The sequence below is a fragment of the Harpia harpyja genome, chromosome 15 (assembly GCF_026419915.1).
Source record: "Harpia harpyja isolate bHarHar1 chromosome 15, bHarHar1 primary haplotype, whole genome shotgun sequence".
In the NCBI taxonomy this organism is placed as follows: domain Eukaryota; kingdom Metazoa; phylum Chordata; class Aves; order Accipitriformes; family Accipitridae; genus Harpia; species Harpia harpyja.
This window is the reverse complement of record NC_068954.1, coordinates 3,750,110-3,770,043: the sequence shown is the minus strand read 5'-3', so window position 1 is coordinate 3,770,043 and position 19,934 is coordinate 3,750,110. Positions and strand designations below refer to the sequence as shown.

At 44.1% G+C, this 19,934-nt stretch overlaps 1 protein-coding gene across 3 annotated transcripts; it reads right to left on the bottom strand.

Annotated features, from left to right (window-relative positions):
* Positions 1–4,292: 4,292 nt before the first annotated feature.
* Positions 4,293–18,342, bottom strand: LOC128152064 (L-threonine 3-dehydrogenase, mitochondrial). Of its 3 annotated transcripts, XM_052810069.1 has the most exons (10): positions 18,262–18,277; positions 16,135–16,246; positions 12,533–12,734; positions 12,131–12,173; positions 10,613–10,683; positions 9,446–9,595; positions 9,184–9,356; positions 8,227–8,317; positions 7,484–7,753; positions 4,293–7,250 (listed from the first exon to the last, which is right to left on the bottom strand). In XM_052810069.1, the coding sequence occupies exons 3-10, from the start codon at positions 12,714–12,716 to the stop codon at positions 7,111–7,113; spliced, it is 1,122 nt and encodes a 373-aa protein (XP_052666029.1). In that variant the 5' UTR covers positions 12,717–12,734; positions 16,135–16,246; positions 18,262–18,277; the 3' UTR covers positions 4,293–7,110. The 3 variants fall into 3 exon arrangements, with proteins under 3 accessions (XP_052666029.1, XP_052666028.1, XP_052666030.1); XM_052810068.1 differs by lacking the exon at positions 16,135–16,246 and having other exon boundaries at positions 18,262–18,342; XM_052810070.1 differs by lacking the exon at positions 16,135–16,246 and having other exon boundaries at positions 12,533–12,736; positions 18,259–18,278.
* Positions 18,343–19,934: the final 1,592 nt, after the last annotated feature.

Below are 19,934 nucleotides of genomic sequence, written 5' to 3'. Positions count from 1 at the left end.
CACTGCTCAGCAGTAACGGAAACATCCCTGTGTTATCAGCACTGCTTTCAGCACAAATCCAAAACAGAGACCCATGCTAGCTACTGTGAAGAAAATGAACTCTATCCCAGCCAAAACCAGCACAGAAGGGTAGGCTGGAGATGGCCAAGCCTGTTGCTGTGGGGTCCCAAGGAGGGAGACATCCTAACCCACGCTGCTGTGCCACGTCCCCTTTCTCCTGTTTCTTGGTTCCCCATGCCAGACACTGAGACACCCGTACGAGGGACTGCATGACTAACCTGAGCAGAGCCTGGGCCCTCTCCGGCCGCCAGAGTCTTGCTGTAGCCATATATTGGCTTCGTTTGCCCTCCAAAACAGGGTCACTGCATCAAAATTGCCTGCTCCTGCTGGGTATGGTTCTTGCTCTGGGCTAATCCCTGACCTGTTCCCAGGGACAGGCTTGGCAGGTAAAGTAAGGAGAAGAGGCATCAGCTGTAATCTGGGTAAAACTGTGCTGTTCCCCCCCAGCCCCAAATCACAAACTGACAGGGATTGAGACCCTCGGCTGCTTTCCTCCTTAGGACAGTGGCTGATGGCGTCAGTCGAAGCCGTGGATCCAAGGACATCCACAACCAGTGCGCAGGCTGGGAGCTAACTCATGTGAAGGTCTCGTTTGTTCCTCTGGGAAAGTTTGGCTGAGACACCTGAGGTTACGTCTGTGCTAAGAAATAACCCCTCCTGTGGCCCTCTGCCATTCAGCTTTACATAAACCTTCAGAAGAGCTAAGGAGATGTACAGAGATGTCTTCAAACCGTCCAGGTCTCTCTGCCTCCAACCGTGACTCCAAGCCCATTTTTCTTTCTTCTTCCATCTGTCCATATCCACCTCTTGTCATGCCATAAGACTTTAAAACTCTAGGGCTGGAAAGATCTTTCCAGCCTGTATCTGCACAGCGGCGTGGGGATGGCTCTGTATTTAAAGGCCAAAGTGATTACAATAATACAAAAAATAAGATGACCTTCAAGCATCGACATCTGTAAGGGGTTTCTGCTTTTCCTGGTGCTCAGATAAGGTCTGCCCAAGCAGCCCGGGAAAACGTGGCAGCTAGAGAAATTAGCATTTCTGTGCTGGGGAAATGCCTTTTGGATCAGGAAAGGAGTGGAATTTCTCACCGTCTGAAATCATCTGAGGTGAAACATATTTCAAGATAAAAGGCTGCTCTGGAAAAATAAAACTGAACGTCCTGTTCTACTGCTATACGGTAAGATTCTGACTACACTCAAAAAAATGTCTTTTATAGGAAATCTATATATTTTCCACATGAAATGTCAGCACTTCTCCATTTTTTTTAAGGTTGGCACCTGCAGCTAGAAAAAAACACTTAGCAGCGAGTGCCTGCAGCAGCTCCCAGGAATATCTTGGTGGACCCCCAGACCGGCTGGAGAATCTCACACCTCTGTGGGAAGGATGAGAGATAAAGGAGGTGGGACCACACTTTACAGGACGGCTGGAGGGAGAAGGAAGCAGAATGAAATATTGAATGGTCTGTAGAACTTTGCTTCGCAGGATATCAGTACTCTACTTGAGGCCAGAAGAAATGTTATCCTGCACTTTAGATCTTTTCTGCTGTGGGGACCCACCTGAGAGAGGGGGAGAGGGCAGCACAGTGTGTAGATGGCACTCAGTCATTTATATTTTTTGACAAGATGATTAAATCTCCTCAAAGCTGAACACTAACCCGTGTGCTGCACCTTCTCAGGAGCTTTAGTTTGCTCCTCAGAGGACTATAGAAAATACATCTACCAGAAGCTATTAAATGCATAGAAGCAACCCCTGGGTCAGGATGGATGATGGTGGTACTGGACAACCACTCCAGCACTGAACTGGATCTCAATTTTATCAAACTGTTGGCTCGATTCCTCAAAAATACACAGATAATCACTGCCAGCTTGAAGGAAAACATCCTAAATTGCTCCCAATTACAGTATCAGGTGCAAGAAGCAAATTTCTTTGCTGGCTGAGCAATGCCCGCTCCAGATTTGAGTTCCACAATGGCACTGCTGAAGCACAAATGTCTTTTGAATCCCGTCTCCGCTGGCAAAAGCCAGCCGTGTCTGCCAACTCTCTTAGCTGCTGTATGGAGTTACGGTCATCTTTAAATACACGGTTTTATTCCAGAAGCTGGCCCTGGCTTGAGGAGGTAGGCATCATCACAGCCATCCCCGTGTGGCACAAATGCAGCACCCAGCAAGGACAGCAGCAGTTCTTGTGACACTGCTGCCCAGCGGGTATACGCGAGCCCACCCCCCCGCACACCCCCTCAGCCCCAGCGTGCCACAAGTGCTCAGATCTGCGGCGAATTTAGGATTGCGTACAATTATGGTCTGAAGCCAAAAATAGCCTGAAGAGCACTCGTCTGGCCGGAGCCTCCAGGAGAAGGGCAAGGGTTTCGCAACGCCAGCTAACGTTCGCCTAAAATAGAAACAACCTGCCTCGAGGGTGTCAGGAAAGCCCCCAACGCTGCCCAAAACATGGGTGTCGTGAGGAGGGCTGCAAGGTGGGCATCCCGGCCCCCCGAGCCACGCTCCTGGCCTCTGGCTAACCCTGGTGCTCTCCTCTCTCCACCTCCCCAGGCTTGACTTCTCTTCCCCGGAGGCACGCAGAGCTCCCGACAAATGGTACGTTAGAGCCTGACTCCGTCCTGAGGAGCAAAAGGAGGGATTTTCCAAAAGCACAGAGGTTAATCACCCGCAGCCCTGGTGCTGTTTCACTGAGGGAAGAAGGTCCCTCCTCTTCTGCACCTCTCTCTGATGTCTTAGGCAGCCAAGAGCAGAAAGCAGCTGCATCCGTATGGGCTTAAACAAAGGAATTAAGTTTAACATCTTGGGAATTAATCATTGCAACAGGACCCAGACCCAGGCAGGATTTGCATTTCTGTCCCAGGCTTGGGCGGTGACTTTCAGCATGACAGAAGGACCCGTTCCCTGGGGCCCTGTTTCAAATTCAGCAGTCTGGGTATTAATAGCACATTGCCATAGAGGCACATCGTTCAGTACCGACTCCAAAACCTAGGGGAAGCTGAACAAGCACGCTCCGTCAGCACTCACACCTCGAGAAGGAGCAGAGCTCCTTCCTTTCAAGCTTTTTAGCGTACGCCTACCAATAACCATGGTGTGTCAGCATTGCTTCAGCTCTGTGCATTCCCTCTTACATGGGAACAGCGAAGTGAGGACAACAAAGTCAATCGCTGACTCCAAGGCAAGCCAGCAAGAAGGAGAAGTAAATTGGAGGATTGAAAGCAGAAAGGTTAGGGGGCTTTTGGTTTTGTTGCATGAATGCGATTACAGGGTCAGATATTCTTAAATCTCTGAGGAACAGGGTGGAGGGAAAATGGGAGAAGTGGAATACTTGTTTTTGTAGAGCCTGACGAAGGACCTGAAGAGTAATGGCAATTCCCTCCTCAGCTACAGCAGCGTTAGATGAAGCACTGTCACCTATAGCACTTACAGAAGCGAGACTGAGCATGTGTGAACAAGAGTCAAACTAATTAGCAAAGTGAAGTAGCTGGAAAGAGCGCGGTGCTGTAACACCCTCACCTGTTCTGCAAGAAACATAATGGCTGCATTAGTCATTAAACCCCGGTCAAGTGGAATGCCTCCTCCACAAGAAGTTCCCATCATTAGAAAGTTGAGGTGTAGAAGGGAAAGGCCTTGTTTAACCTGAAGGGAGTGTTTATTCATTGATTAATGAGGCAGGGCGGGTCCACGGTAAATTATTAGGAGCGCACTCATTCTCACTCATGTCTGCACAAACTTCTCCCAACGACCAACATTATTAGTTGTGCAACAGCTGGAGTCAAGACCTGCACAGAAGCAGAAATGAGGACCCTACAACCTTAAATTCTTGGCATGCGTTTTCTAAAGCACCTCCCTCAGCACACCATTGCTCTTTTCTTGCCCTTTCAAAGCTGCACGGATGTAAAAAGAGACAGAAAACGGCTGAAGACACACCAACTGGCTTCTCAACATGAGAAAGGGCTAAGAACCCTAGAAGTGAGAGAGGAATATTTGAAAACCAGCACTTTTTGGATGGCTGCCATCTACAAGCATAGCCCATACCCCTGCCTAGTGGCTCGCTGAAGATTAAAGGGTAACCATGCTGTATCTGCCTGTGAGCAACTTTCCGCTACGCAGAGCGACTGGGATAGTCAGCAGAAAGTTAAAACACACACACAAACTTTTGAGGCTTCAGCACTAACCAGCATCCTTCATCACTGCTCTTACATGCTCTAAGCAAGGATGACAAAACAAGGCTACATCTGCATAGGATTTTATTAAAGTAGGCATCATCCACAACTTACAATATTTGAAAAAATATTCTTAACAACTTTTTTTTTCCCTGAATAGGTAATTTAACAGCTACAATGCTCAAATGTCATGAGAGAAGTCTCTGCCCAGAAGTCAAACTTCAAATGGGTAGCAAAAGTTAGACATTTTGTACCACATCAAATTGGTTTAATACAGAAAATACTGTAACAGTTACAACAGAAGTTAATGGAAAAGATAGGGAAAAAAAATACATGCATCATTGGTCACAGGTTGAAAGCCAGAATTTCAAACAGGACTCAGACCTTGTAGACACATCTAATCACATTCCTCAATTACCACCACCTTCTTACCTCCAAATGACTCTCTGTTGCAATATGGTTTATTTCAGATTTTGCAAAATAAAAGTTTCTTAAACAGCTGCCCCTAAATGAAGTCAGCAACTTTTGGCAGAAAAAAAAAAAAAAAAAAAGAAAAAATTTTGTTCAAAATGCCATAGGTTTGAGTTTCACCTTCACTGTAACACCTTATCCAAAGCTTTTGTGCAATGCCGCAACCAAAGACAGCGTGTTTCGGAGGAATGAACATTCTTGCTCTTCACTCTTGCTACTATGAACTGGAGCTCTGAACAAGGGTGAGGGGACAAGACCCTGTGACTTTGAGTGAAGCAAAGAAATGGAGTGAGACCCGTCAACAACTCTTTATTTTACACAAAGGCAATGAGGAGACCCCAGGGTCTGAATTATGAAAGACTGGAATGGACAAGACACTTCAGCTCACATTAAAGCCCTTCATGTGACAGCTCAGTGTAACAGTTTACTAGGAGATAATCCTGTTTTGACAGGGCAGAGGCCAAAATCTGAGCCAGTCTTTCCTTGTAGGGTATGAATGGAGGGCCAACTTTGCTGGCCCATTGGGCCAAATACTACACTTGAACAATGTGATAGTTACAACAGAGGCCAAAGTTTAAAAACTTGTCCTTTCAGAAACGTAAACAATATAAAAAAAATGTTTCAATAACAGGCCATAACCTTAGAGGCTTTTGAGCTTAAATACCTGGGAAACGCATACTTTGCCAACAGATGAAACAATAAGATACATACAAACCCAAAAGATACAAGTTTAACAAATGTTTAAAATAACTGGGTTTCACCACAGAATCTTCATTTGAAGGTTACTTTCAGGAGAAAACATATTCCCTGCAGCATGTAGACTCCTTCACAGAGACAGAAATCTAGTCATGTCAGTTATCCACTTACTGAGGAAACACCACAGGGTTACAGAGGACATAACAGACTCGCAACTACCAAAGCATCATCACAGGAAATATAGCAAACAAGTTGTAGGCAAAAAAAATACTTGAACGTGTATACCTACACACGCTATTGGAGTATACAAGACAAAAAAAGATGGAGAGCTTCATATAGGGAATTTCCACTCATTCTGAAAATGAAAGATATTTTTTCTTTGAAAAAAAATAAAATCAAAAGTTCCCAGATGCTGTTTCTGAAGGCATGCTATAGCTAGAGTAGCCGATGGCTCAGACTCACATCCATGGAAACTGGTATTTTACCTAAAATGGCTTTCCTGTCTCTCCAGTTTGTCATTTCTCAAAGTCTCCCAAGCAGCTTTTGAATAGACATATCTTCCTTGCATGCATCTACTAAGACTCCCTTGTTAATCCCAGAATCTCCTGCGCATGAAACTCAATGAGCAGAACAGCCCTTAACTTCAGCTAGAAGATGGTTTCAGCTTCTGGATCCCTCTCCAAAGAATAAAAGCGTATGACAGTTACACATAAATAGCATCTACAAATACACTTACAGTGCACGTGGAACATGAACAGGTTTCAAAGGCTGACTTGACTCTACCATAAGGCTCCATCATCAGCCCACTTTTAAAACTTGCTCCAGGCAGTATACCATCGTGCTAGCGCGGCAAACAACTGGGATAACCAAAACTAGTGCTAATTAACAATAAACCCATACCTGGGCATTGCCTTCTTGAAGTACACCCCAGATTCATATACATGTAACTCTTCGGATTTCAGATCTACCTCTGAGGTTAAACTGAAGGCAGCAGCACTTTCAAAGAACAGGACAAAGCTTAGCTTGTAAACCCTGGTTTTTTAAAGCATAATGAGAATTCAAGTCCTATTCCCCTTCACATTTATAAGCATTATAAGAATAATGCTACTTTGTATGTCCTATGTATAGAAAAAGTGTATTTTTATACAGCACTGTATATTTTTTTATATATATAAATAAGAACTATCGACCAAAGTTTGATTTCAAACTAGAATTGCAACGACCCCTGCAATTTGGAAACATGAAGTTGCTCTTCTGATCTCTCTTTTGTAAGCAAGGAGTAGAAAGGATCATATCTTACTATGATCTAACATCCTCCATCAGGAAAAATGAAAAACCTATTGTTAACTTTGCAGGATATGCCCGAAACACCAGGTTTGACAATATTGCCCCATGTTGTTTGCCAAAGAAGAGGCAGGCAGCAAGAATGATTGGAGAATCATCAGCCAGGAGTAAGTGCTTTTTTGCTTTTTTTTCTAGCTGCTTAAGTGTGAAAGTTCAAGAATTCTGTGTTTGTCATTGGTGCTGTGCATGGAGACAGTACCAAATGATGTTGTTTATCTAATAGTACATTCCAGCTACAGTACGTTTCTGCCCAACTCTGTTGCTACTTATGAATATTAATAATTGACATGCTCTAAGACTCAGAAAATTATAAACTAATTTAGCCTTTTCTTCCTGGTCCTCTGTAGAAATCTGGAAACATCTTACAAAGTATTTCAGTTAGCTTGAGCAATCCTGGAGTCAGACCCAAGGAAGCTAAACATCGTAGTCACCAACTCAGGGAGATCATAATCATGTTTCCAACCCCAATCCCTCCGGGCGTTCCTGTCATCAAAGTTCATTGGCCAGCTGTCAGCTGCAGTGAAAAGAGAGAAGAAACAAAGAGCATGAGGTTTAAGAAAAACTTCTTTAAAGTTCAAGACATATCATCACTGGCCTTTTGAACTACTAAAGCTGAATTTCAAACCGTAAGACTTGAATCGTACAGGAGCAATTTGCAAGTGCCTAAAAAGAAAAGAAACTTTGTTTCGCCCTTAACGTATAGCAATCTAACGTTTTTTCTTACCCACTGCCAAAGCTGATACTAACCTATGGCCTGCCTGACTTCATCCACATTGTAGGTCACTTGGAGCTCAGGAACATGCTTCTGCACCTCTTGTGCCAGCTCTTCAGGAGTGAAACTCATGGCACTGATGTTGTACGTCCTCATGCTCAGTGCCTCTGCAGGGGCCTCCATGACCTCTAGAGTCGCTTTCAGACAGTCATCAATATACATCATAGGGAGACGAGTGTCTGGCTTTAGGTTGCATTGAAATTTGCCCATCTTTATGGCATCATGGAAAATCTGGACAGCATAATCTGTAGAAAAGAACAATGGATGTGTGTACTCATCTACCTCAATCCATTGTTCGCTTCATGACAGTCAAGAATCCTCAGGCCACCCCCAAAGTCTCCCGTCTAAAATCTAGCAGCAGAACCATGTACAATTTACGCTGTACAGTAGGAGCATAAGAAGTCATCCCAAAATATCCCGATGCTATTCTAGCATTTGCACAATGCAGCAAGACAGCAGAGTTTAAAATATTTTTAAAGGAAATGGTCTCAACGACTGTAATTAATCTAAAATCTCTCAGATACTGTTTAAATGTAAAGGCTACGAAATTATGCCCTAGGCTAGAGTGGACAAAAGTATTGTTGTAACACTGTTGAAATAGCATCTCTACACTGATGCTCTATACGCCCACAGATTAAATTTCTACAAATACAGTAAAAATTACTGTATTGGCTTATGTTTTTGCTGTAATACTGAGAACTATGCACAAGTCACTTACCAGTTGTTCCCCCACCAGGCTGAGAGTCAGCAGATATAATTCCTGGATACCTCAGGCAGCGGAAGTCTAGGCCATACCGGTAATGGTAGTACTACAGAGGGAGGAGAGAAACATAGCTTTACGCACCAAGACAAGGCCACACAACTCATTGATTTAATGGGAAAAATCTGCCACAGGATGAACCTTCATTCTGTAGCCATCCCACGACAGGGATGAAAGAAATGGAACTACCGAACAGTCTCCATTCCCTGTCAGGTAGCTGAGCTCTCTGCTTACCCTTTTCTAGTTTTCATCCACATCGGCAGATATGGATTCTTGATATGGACTGGCTTCTAATGTAGGGTCTAGCTAGATCTAGTGTTCAGAAACAGAAAATTCCTAAGTTTGTGAGACATTTCAGGTTAATACAGCCTTCAGACCTGCCACTGTCCTTCCCAAATTTCAAGTGTGAGGAGACTATGTAAAAATACCAGCTTTAACAATGTTATGTTTATATAAAACTCCAAAGCTGAAAGAGAAGTTGTGCACATACAGACTCCCACAGCTTTGACTTTAGAGTTGGGTTTTTGGGGAGGTTGGGGCCGGGGGCGGGGACGGATGGGACGGGACAGGGCAGCCCAAAGTCATCACTGTCTAGCATATTTTCACAAGGTTTTGCACACTGTCATTTATGCAATGCCATTCATATTGGCAGATGAGGCACAGAGGCCAAAGTCAAAAGAACCGGGGAAAGAAATTATATTGGAAGTTAGATGTTTGCCAGCTTCCAATTCTTTGTACTTTTTCAAACAAAACTCAAAAGATACTTGTCCTTAAGAGCTGTCTCAGACTACTATTGAGTACTAAAGCCTGAAGGAAGGAAAGAATGGGGAAAAGAACACTGCAGTGAGGAATCTTACAAAAGCAATGAAGTTGTCTCAGAACTTTCATGAAATAAATAAAATAAAAAATTCTCACTTCTCCCATGAGCTCCGCATGAACCTTGGAGACTCCATAGATTGTCCTTGGTCTCTGAATGCAGAGATCAGGAGTTGGATCTCGAGGAGAGGTGGGTCCAAAGGCTCCAATAGTACTTGGAACAAAGAGTCTCAAATTATGCTCAGCCGCAATATCCAGAACATTGTGTAAACCTAGAACAAACAACAGGATTTATCAGAACATACACTGCACTTTCTCAAGCCTCTGTAGGAGTCAGGAACTTGAAACCCTTGTCACATACCAGTAATATTTACAGCTCTGGCCAAAGGGACATTTGCTTCTCCAACAGCACTGAGTAAAGCGCTATAGTGAAACAGCCAAGTTATCCGATTATTCACCACTATCTCACGTAAATTCTTGTAGTCCAAGATATCCGCGTAGATAAAAGGACCTAGAAGAAATGGGACCAGTAGGAAATTGAATGCCAAGAAGAATCATAGAATCGTTTAGGTTGGAAAAGACCTTTAAGATCACCGAGTCCAACCGTCAACCCAATACCACCATGCCCACTAAACCACGTCCTGAAGTGCTACATCTACGCGTTTTTTGAACACCTCCAGGGATGGTGACTCCACCATTTCCCTGGGCAGCCTGTTCCAATGCCTGACAACCCTTTCAGTAAAGAATTTTTTCCTAACACCCAATCTAAACCTCCCCTGGTGCAACTTGAGGCCATTTCCTCTTGTCCTAAATGGATGTAAAGAAAAGTTCTACATGAAACTCAAATTGCTTCTTCTTGACCATACCTATATTCAGGATTTGACTGCACAGCAGAATGCACACCTAACATCAGTGGTCAATAAACTAGTAAATAAGCAGGAGAAATGAAGGGAAACTGCTGCCTTTACCTCAACAACAGACTGCTGCAAGAACTCCTGTTTTATCCAGTCAACAGCATGAAAACAGGGTACATCTAGTGTACACTATTCAAATACCTAAATACATCATTAAACAGTAATGATGAAGAAAAACTTATGCAAGTTTCTAATGAAAGCAAAAGAATCCAAAAATCCTACTCCATGTTCGTCTTATCATAAAAATTGTCTGAGCATAGAAAAACAAAGCACAAATTTCATTTCCAACTTGTTCCCTCCAGTAGAATAAATGCATCTCTTTTTACAGCAGAAGCACAACAGCCAAGCTCCACTTGACTCAAGTAGTTATTCTGGTCAACAAAGTGGCAAAGCAACAGTGAAAAAATGACAAGAAAAATATTTAGCAAAAGGGAATAATACACAGAAGAAATTAATGTCTTGGCAAGATTTCAAAGCAGGAAGGCATTATCCAGAAGTTTCGAACAGCAACTTGTGCAGTTTAATACACTTATCTTTTACATTTTGGTAATTAGTCTATCAACATCGGAGGTAAAGTCAAGATTTTTTTTCCATACGCTTCCCCAGTCACTTACCACTATAAAAAACATTATCCGCAGGCTTTCTAATGTCAGACAAGATCACATTGTTCTTTCCAAAGCGTTTCCTGTGTAAAAATACCCACATGGTACAGTGAGTCCACAGTCTTCGAGATAATTCATAAGTTGCTATGCTGCTATTTTGTTTTACAGGAGCAATATCAGAAGAAGAATAATTTCTGCAATGCAATCGGTTATTGCACTAACCCCCCCCCCCAATCCTTTAAATGTCAATTTAGCATCTTAGCAAATTAGTAAATGACTTCCAGTAGCAGTGAAAGACTGCATAAGGATAGAGAAATCTTTTAGAAAATAAAAATATGTCAAAAAGAAAGACCTTCCTACCCTCTTCTTGCTAAAAATTTTACCCAGAGATAATCTACTCCCCTGCAGACAACAAAAAGCCACTAGGCATGCTGTAACTGCAGCTACTTTTATATCAACAAAGTAAACACAACTGAGTATTCTCTGCCTTGCACTTTTCTAATCAGCAGAAGGCGATCCCAGAGAGCAAGTCTGATGGCATTGGAATACAATCCAGCCTCCCTTTATTTGGATGATTTTTAAATATATCATGGAAATGGTAGAAAACATTCAAACTGCAACACAGTGTTGAATGCAGTAAGTTTGCTCACTTATAGCCATAATCCACATCACCCACAACAAACACTGTCTCCACATGCAAACGATAGTCTGGAGCTGAGCAGGTGTGGATATGGACAATGATATGGGCCAGGGAGAGCTCTCAGAGCATTTTACATTTCTTGAAAAGATACTATGGAAAAAATAAGATAACTGTATGTGAGGCAGGGGAACAGAAAGAGCCAGAAGAAATAAAAAAAAAAAAAAAAAATTTGATTTACTCCTTTTGCTACATCAGTTCATCATTCACCAAATCATAAAAACTTCAATATCTTGTATCCTGCTCTTTATTTTTGTTTGTACTTTACCAAATAGGGCACTTTATTCCTGAGGTTACTTAACTGAAATTCTCAGAGAGATAAAAGTCAGCAGTTGCAAAGCCCAACAGCTGGGTAGTTAGCAAAGGACCATGTATGTTTTCAAGTGGATGTTTGTACTTTTTTCACTCCTGTAGTACCTGCATAAAATCACAGCCTTTGTCTCTCTATTGAGCAATCAAATCCAGCCTTATTTGGCTAGACCAAAAAGGAAAAGGAAAACTGACCATCCTCTGGGGATTCAGATTCTGAATATTTCCATTTAACTGGAAGAAAACTGAACTCAGCGGCTAGTCTCTTAGACAAAATTATGTTATTTTGGGAATCGTGACCAATGCGCACACAGAAAGTACGTCAGTGAACCTAAACCAAGCACAGGATTAAAAAATAAAAAGATGATGAAAATTTAAAGTTAGTCACAAAACTCAGAGCCAAAAAAGAATCTGCAATTGTCACTAGGATTCTTTTATAAACTTTCCAGAAAATTACTGCTTCTAGAAGTGATATCTAAAGCTTGAATTCCTCACTAATACCAAGTCAGAGAATCACGACATACCTCAGAAGCTTAGCAAGTCCCACTCCAAGCTGGCCAAGACCACCTAAAAGGCAATGCACAAGAGACAAAAATCAGAGAAAAAGTGATATCAAAATACAGAGTTCTATTATTATATGTATCACATCAGGAATGAGTACTATTTTTCTCAGTGAGTCAGAAAGCTTTTGTATTTTTCTCAAGGAAAACCCAATGAACTGGTTTTAGTAGATTTCTGGAACAAAAATAGCACAAAAGTTCACATGGGACTCCAATCTTATCACCTTAGGGGAAAGATCATCACAATTCCAGAATATTTTGAGTATTTTTTGCTTCCAGTATTCTGCTCACCAGGGAGGGAGGAAGGGAGTGGGGGACTCAACTGAGAAGCTGGAGCAGGAATACAGTTATGACAGGAATGCTGACCTGTAATTAGCACCCGAGGATGATCTGACTCGGAAAAAGAAACCGAGTGAAAGCTAGCATCGGAGGCCACCTGGCGAGGTGAGACTCCAATACATCGAACAGGCACAATGGAAATCCCACATCCACAACCAGCGCTCTGTAGCAGCTGGCTGACAGCTCTGCTCACGTTTTTGACAATTGGCATCTTCCTTCTTCAAATATGCTGTGAGAACAAGAGAAAAGATTAGTTGCGAACGATTCAACCATATTAAACGTTTTAAACACTCCCTTAAAAAACTGTGAAGGGTTTCAGAGAAGTTTGATGCAATCCAAGTCCTAGATGACACGCCAACCAAAAGCCACGTCTACTACAAGCAGCCTGTGAAGTAACATGAATAGAGGTAATGTATTCACCAGAGTGAGCTCAATAAAATATCCACAGCCCCAGCACAGAGTCCAGTATAATCAACAGTGAGAATATCGTTCAAATTTAAGCCTTTTTAAAACAGTCACTAGAAACCATGATTTCAAGCACAAAAGACAACAAATACAGAACTCAACAAGTTAAGCTGCTATGATTACACAGCTTCACTGTAGGTATTTTTGAGTGAAAGTTTTGTAGACTGCCATGAAGCAAGCCTTCTTAGTATTGCATCAGCAAGATTCAGCTAAGCCAGAGGCAGCAGTAAATCTCTTTAAAGAGCACTGCTTTGCTCAAACTTAATACACATGATGGACAGTACCCAGGAAGCAAACAAAGGAAAAGCAGTATTTACCCAAGACTCATGAAAATGTCCTAATTATTTCACAAAAAAAAAAAACCAAAAACCCAAACAACAAACCCCCCAAAAACCCCAAAGACACAATTCATTCATAACAACACATTGCAAAAATATACCTGAGTTACCCTGAACTACATTCAGGTTTGGTTTTCTTTCTCTCCAAATCTTTCATATTGGGGAAGGAAATGGAGAAGTATGTACCCCAAATAAATCGCACATGCATCCACAACTCATCTGAGTTTACTTTTTTCAATACAATTCTTAAAGCACAAGCACTTAAATTCTTCCTTATCCCCCTTCAAACAACTTCTAACTCTTTCCCAAAGTGCTAGAATAAGTAAATTCCCAGATGAAAACATATTTCAAACTAGCTTGCTTGAGATTGCCCTGTCAATTCCTTTCTCATACGTGTTCTTGTGGCATGTATTACAAAAAGGAGAGTCGGGGAGAAGGAAGGCCACAACAAAAAATTACAGCAGCTAATTGCTGCAGATGAATGCCAGCACTACCAATTCTAGTATGCATAGAAAAGCAAACAATTAACTAACACGGGTGTTCCTTTCACTTACTGCAACACACAAGGCTGAGAATTTTCTGATACTTTAGGGAGTCCTGCTACTTAAATACAGAAGACTTGATAAACTACCTATCAGATGCTTAATAAAATACCCCCCCCCCAAAAGTCCATTATTAAAAAGTGCATTTGCATACTTAAACTGATCAAAGAGACTTATTCTGAGAGGCATCTTTCCCCCCCTTAGACTTGTTTGCTCACTTGTTCATTGCCTTGAGAAGCATGGTCAATTAGTATTCTGATGAATTAGTCAAGCCTCTGCTGCACCTCACAGCCACAAATCCATTAGAGGGATCAGTCTCCCTTATTATAAGCTTGATCTATTAAAGCTGTACCTCTCCTGTCAGTGCTACAGAAGCAATCGCTCTATCGTCTCTAGGCTTTGCAAAAGTCTCTTGCAATTCCTTGTTATACAACAACCCTATATACCTACATCTCACTCCACCTACAAAACTAGAGCAAACAAGCTATTCCTTGAGCACTGAAAGTGAAGCAGCCCCATTTCCTGAGAACTCAATCTCAGAGGTAACTAATTGCTATCTAAGAGGTTATGACATCTTTCTCCTATCTTGATTCTCTAGCATTGAATAGTACAATTCAGCTTATATTGCTGATAGGCCATGAAGATGATGAAGGGGCTGGAGCATCTCTCCTATGAGGAAAGGCTGAGAGTGCTGGGACTGTTTTGCCTGGAGAAGAAAAGGCTCTGAGGGGGATATCAGTGTACATAAATACCCGACGGGAGGGTGCAAAGAGGACGGAGCCAGGCTCTTTTCAGTGGTCCCGGTGGACCAGAGGCCACGGGCAGGCACTGAAACGCAGGAGGTTCCCTGTGACGATCAGGAAACACTTTTTTACTGTGAGGGCAACTGAGCGCTGGCACAGGTTGCCCAGGGAAATTGTGGAGTCTCCATCCTTGGAGGTCTTCAACAGCCGTCTGGACACGGTCCTGGGCAACTGGCTCTGGGTGGCCCTGCTTGAGCAGGGGGTTGGACCAGATGACCTCCAGGTCCCCTCCAACCACAACCATTCTCAGCCAAGGCATGAATGAGATTTCCCTCCCCTGCAAGCCCACCTTCACAAAACAGACATGTTCTTGCTAGTTTCGAGACTCAGTCCCTGTCCAGCTTACTTGAAATTAGCCAATAGGTGCAAAAATAGTTAGGTGTGCAGGGGAGGAAGGCATCAGGCAGACATATCCAGACAATTCAATCGCATAAGACATGTTTCTCCCTGGGAAACCAGCGTAAGAGCGTTAAAGGGCAGTGTTAGCCCTTTAAAGAGCCATGATAATCCCTTCTTGTTTCAGTGGGATAATAAACAATCATAGCACTAAGAGACTCACTGCTCTCTGTTGCAGAAAATTTCCCCTTAAAGTACCTGAAAAGGCATTTTGCACTCTGCACACAAAGTACAAACTAAAGTTAGTTGCTACTAAAAATGCCACGCTGGGATCAAATTGGTTTCCCACCTACTGGACTGGTTTCTCCGAACGCACCTGGAGTGAAACCACACAGGCTTAAGCTGAGAATTTACTTGCAAGTCTAGGCTCACTCGAAAGAACAGTAAACATATTTTATACCACACACTAAAAAAAACCCTGGCTCACCAAGCAGCACAGCCGCATGCAAAAATCCCACCTATGACATGCATTTATTTCTATTTCAAATACGAAGGGGAAAAAATGGTGTAACTAGCTATTAAATTCTAAAGTTGCCAACAAATGCACAGATGTACAAAGAAATTAATAGTACACCTTAAAAACACTTCCCCAAACCAAGCATAAGATAAAAGAAGCCTCAACACAGTGATTAACTCGCAAAAGCAACTTGGACAGAAAAGCCCATTCTGCTAGATCAGAGTTTCTCATTTTAAATAACTTCAAGGAGTTATTAACAGCTCTGAACACAAAAAGTGTTCATTTAACTGATGTAAAAACCCTCAGGTTTTTTGATAGGTTTCTCTTTCTTACTATCCCAAAGAGGAATACGCCTGTACTTTTAGGAACTGGAGAAAAAAAATATATTTTCAACACACCCTCCCCATATTACCTTCTGACTGGTTTCTCGGTCACTGGTTTTACTCCTTGACCCAAACTGATATTAGAAACTAGCTCTTTTGTTTTCTAGATCAAGTAAAATGAGGAAGTTTTATCCTGAAACACGGAAGCTGAAAGTTTCCCCCACCCCACTAATTTAAATTAATAACCAACGCTAATTTCAAGTATTAAGCAATACATGCTGGAATTTTTCCTCTTCTGTACTCACCTGTCCCTCAGCCGGTAATAGTGCAGAAGCAGAGTGGAGACGGCAATTTATAGGACACTGCCTCTTTTGAAAGCCAATCAAAACCTGACAGAAAGTAGGAGTTGTCCCACACCTTCCAAAAAAAGGCAAGCAAAAAAAAAAAAACAAAACGTGCGCATGAGAGCAGCAACAGCCAGGGATATCACTTCCTTCACATTGGCTTGATTTTGAAATGTCTGTAACTTTGTGATAGGCAGAGGACTCTGAAGCTACGTAACCAGCTCCTTTAACTAACAGAACCATACAACCTAGGGTCATCTCTGAAGGACAGGTTTTAAACTAACTGGTTGCAATGCAAAGGATTAGTATAAGGCAAACACATGTTCAAATGTAAAGCAATAATCTCCCTTGGATAGTAGGAAATTTCTGAGTTTTGTAAGAAGATTAAAGCACAGGGAGGGGGAAAAGAGGGGAAAAAAGAAACAGGTTCATAAAACGACATTTAGCAGGTTAACTGCCAGCTGCTGTTCGTCTGCAAGATTTCCAAAGTGTTACATAAGCAGCAAGCACCTGTTGCTCATATAAAAGACAAAAACATGTTTATAGAAACCAGTAGTTTCTTATGTGTTAGTTATTAATAGAACATTATGGTCATAAGAAAGATAAGAAACTCATGGGTTTGGTCTGGAAAATCCCACAACAGTAAGCTTCAAAGAAAATGGGAAAGAGGGAGGAGAGAGAGGTAGGTCAGAACCAAACCCCAAATCTCCCACAGCATTTCTTGGGGCTGTGCAGCTGCTGAGATTCCACGGGATGCTGCTCCACAGAGCTAACCAAAGAAGTCCAAAACTCGCTTCCTTCAAAGAAAGTTAAGATACTCCCTAGGGCACAGGATCTCGCAGATTCCCAGCCACCAGTACTTTCAAAATGGCCAACATCCTCGGGCATACGGTCCACACCAACGCACTAAACTCCAACCTACTGTTCTCAACTCATGTTTGTCTCCAAAACCACACGGTTTCTGCTTCAGACCTGAAGAAGGGCTTATGCATTGGCAAGCTCCTCTACTTCTTCCAACTGTACCAAGAAGAACTCGAGTGGAAAGATACTGCCTGCCTTGGGCATCCAGAAGACGAAGCACACGCCTCCTTGCCTGTCCCACGGGAAAGCCTTACTCCCTGGTGCCCAAGTGCTGCCAACTGGAAAGCCCATCGGATCACCGTGTTTTGGAGCGCTCAACCTGCAACAACTAAGGGATACTCTCAGCTCAACCAACAACTAAGGCAGCCTGGATAGCTGGAAAGACCAAAAGCCATCACACGTCCCCTGTTGGCATTTCCTCCGGTTCGGAGAGCCCCAAATTGGGGTAAGGGGGCCCTGCATCCCTCCCTGCATCCCCTGGCACGGCGGATGCGCCAGGGCAGGGCAGGAGGGTGGCCGGGCTTGCACTGTTCTCTAGCAGGCAGCCGTTGGCTAACCTCGGTGAAAATAACCTTGACGCGCACGCAGAACCTCGGCGGCTCGCTTTACAGAGGTGACGCACGACGGCGGGATGACGCCGTACCCCTCGCAAAGCCCGCCAAGAAACGGCGTCAGCCCGAAACGCCGCTAGAAACCTGACCTCCGCAACCCAAAGAAAAAAAACATAATAATAATAATAATAATTCAGATCGTACCAGCTGCTGAGCAGCGTGATAAGGAAAGCTCTGCGTTACAACGGGCTGCCACAGATGAAGCGAAGAGGCCGGTGCCACCGTGTCAGCCCACGCCAGGTCTCTGGTGGGAAGCGAAACGCCTTGAAGACCAACGAGCCGCCCCCCCCCACACACACACACACACCCCCACACACACACACACCCCCGGCCCCGGCCCCTCGGGAGAAGCCGGCGGGTTGGCGGGGGAAGCCGGCTCCCCGGCCGGGCAGAGCCCGGTCCCGCTCCCCGCCCGCGGAGACGAGGCGCCGAAGGGCGGGAAGCGGCGCCCGCCGCCCCTCAGGGAGCAGCGGCCCTCGGGGGGGGACGGCGGCCCTCAGGGAGCAGCGGCGGCCCTCAGGGGGGGGACAGCGGCCCTCGGGGGGGGACAGCGCCCGCCCTCCGTCGCCTCACTCGCTCGGTCACCGGCCGTGGAGCCGGGCGGCCCCGCGCTCACCCGCGGTCCCCGCCGAGCTCCCGCCGCTTCTTCTTCTCCTCCTCCTCCTCCTCCGGTCGCCGGCTCCGGCTGCCGCTTCCCTCAGAGGCCGCCGGGGTGGAAAGGCGGGGCGGCAAGCACGTCACCGCCTGTCGGGGAGGAGATTGGGGGAGGGACGTGACGTCAGAGCGACGCCAGGCGGGCGTGATGTCACGGCCCGCGAGGCGAGTGGGCGCTGGGGCAGCGGGTCGGGGCGGGCACCGGTACGAGGGTCGGCGGCAAAAGGCACCGAAAAACGATTGTTTCTGACCGCCGCGTTGGGCTGCAAGGGGAGAAGGTCGCGAAGGCTGTCCGGGTGTGAAAAGGGCAGGGCTGACTGACGACACGGTGAAGAAACTTCTCCGGGGGATCGGGTGGCCCGTCGCTCAACTCCTTCAGCAGGATGGGTGCTGCCGTTGATGCCTCCGGGGGAGAAGAAGGATCAGCAAGCAGCCCATTTTGCCCAAGAAGACGTTTCGATGAAACAACTGTTGAAGAAGGCATGGCAAAATGGTGAGCTCTGCAGGATTCCTTGGGAGTAAGACTGTTGAATGATCAGCATACGGATGGAAAATTCTTCTGCCTCCAAGAAGGCATTCATACAGAGGTTCAAGAGCAGGTTCATTTATCGGAGTTAAAATGCCAGAAAGGCTTTTGACTACTCCCAAAAAATAAAAATCAGGAGCTCCATCATGAAGAAGGTAGAAGAGGAAAGTCCTCTAAGCCCACGGTAGCTCTCTTCTGTGGTAATTAATGGCAAGACTTCAGGAGTAAAGTATTAGACATTCGCCTTTCTACACGGAGGAAGACAAAAAAGCAAAAGCTGGAAGGTGTTTTATCTCCCCTCTTCCCCACTGTGAACAGTTTAAGACCTGTTTATGGGCAGAAGTTAGGCAAGATGGAAAGACTACAATCTGCAAAACACTGTGAAACACAACAAACTTCAGAAAAGATAGGTAACGTTTCAAAAAGAGACATTTAAATGTGAAATCTAGGTCAAAGAAGGAGGAGGTTGGTTTGCCTTCAGGAGCACCTTCAAACAAAGTTAAGTAGTGCTGAGAGTGTTTGAGGGTAAAAATGACTCAAGCGCTAATCATTTTTAAAACAGAAACTGATAAGCTCAACACCACACAAGAACGACTCCATTGTATGAGTAACAATCAAATGGGTCCAACCAACAGGAAGGACCCATACAGATGTAATTACTGCACTTAGCTTCCTTACGCCTCAATGTTCTGCTTATAATAAATGGCCCAGAAAAACAGCATATTTATAAAGAGTGGTTAGCTTGAAAAGCTCTGTGAGGTCCTCAGCTGCTCCTTGCTGTGGTTAGGCAGGTATTGCTCATCAGTCAGTGAGCTGAACTAAGAATGTAAAAGCAACCACAGCAAATCAAGAAAAGATCATCCTAGTCCATTTCTGTTGTCTCTAACAGCAGCTCTTTCCCCACAATACTCTCACAGACCTCTGTGATCTACAGCTGAAGGACCTTCTGAACCAGACATGGTATCTTCACATTCCCTATATTTACAGTCACTTGTCCCTAATGTTTTTCTCTTCCACAAACTCACCCATATGCTTTGCAAACTCAGGTAAGCTTGTAGTATCCACACTGGATAATATGCCTGCTTCATATATAATTTTGTGCCCTCTAA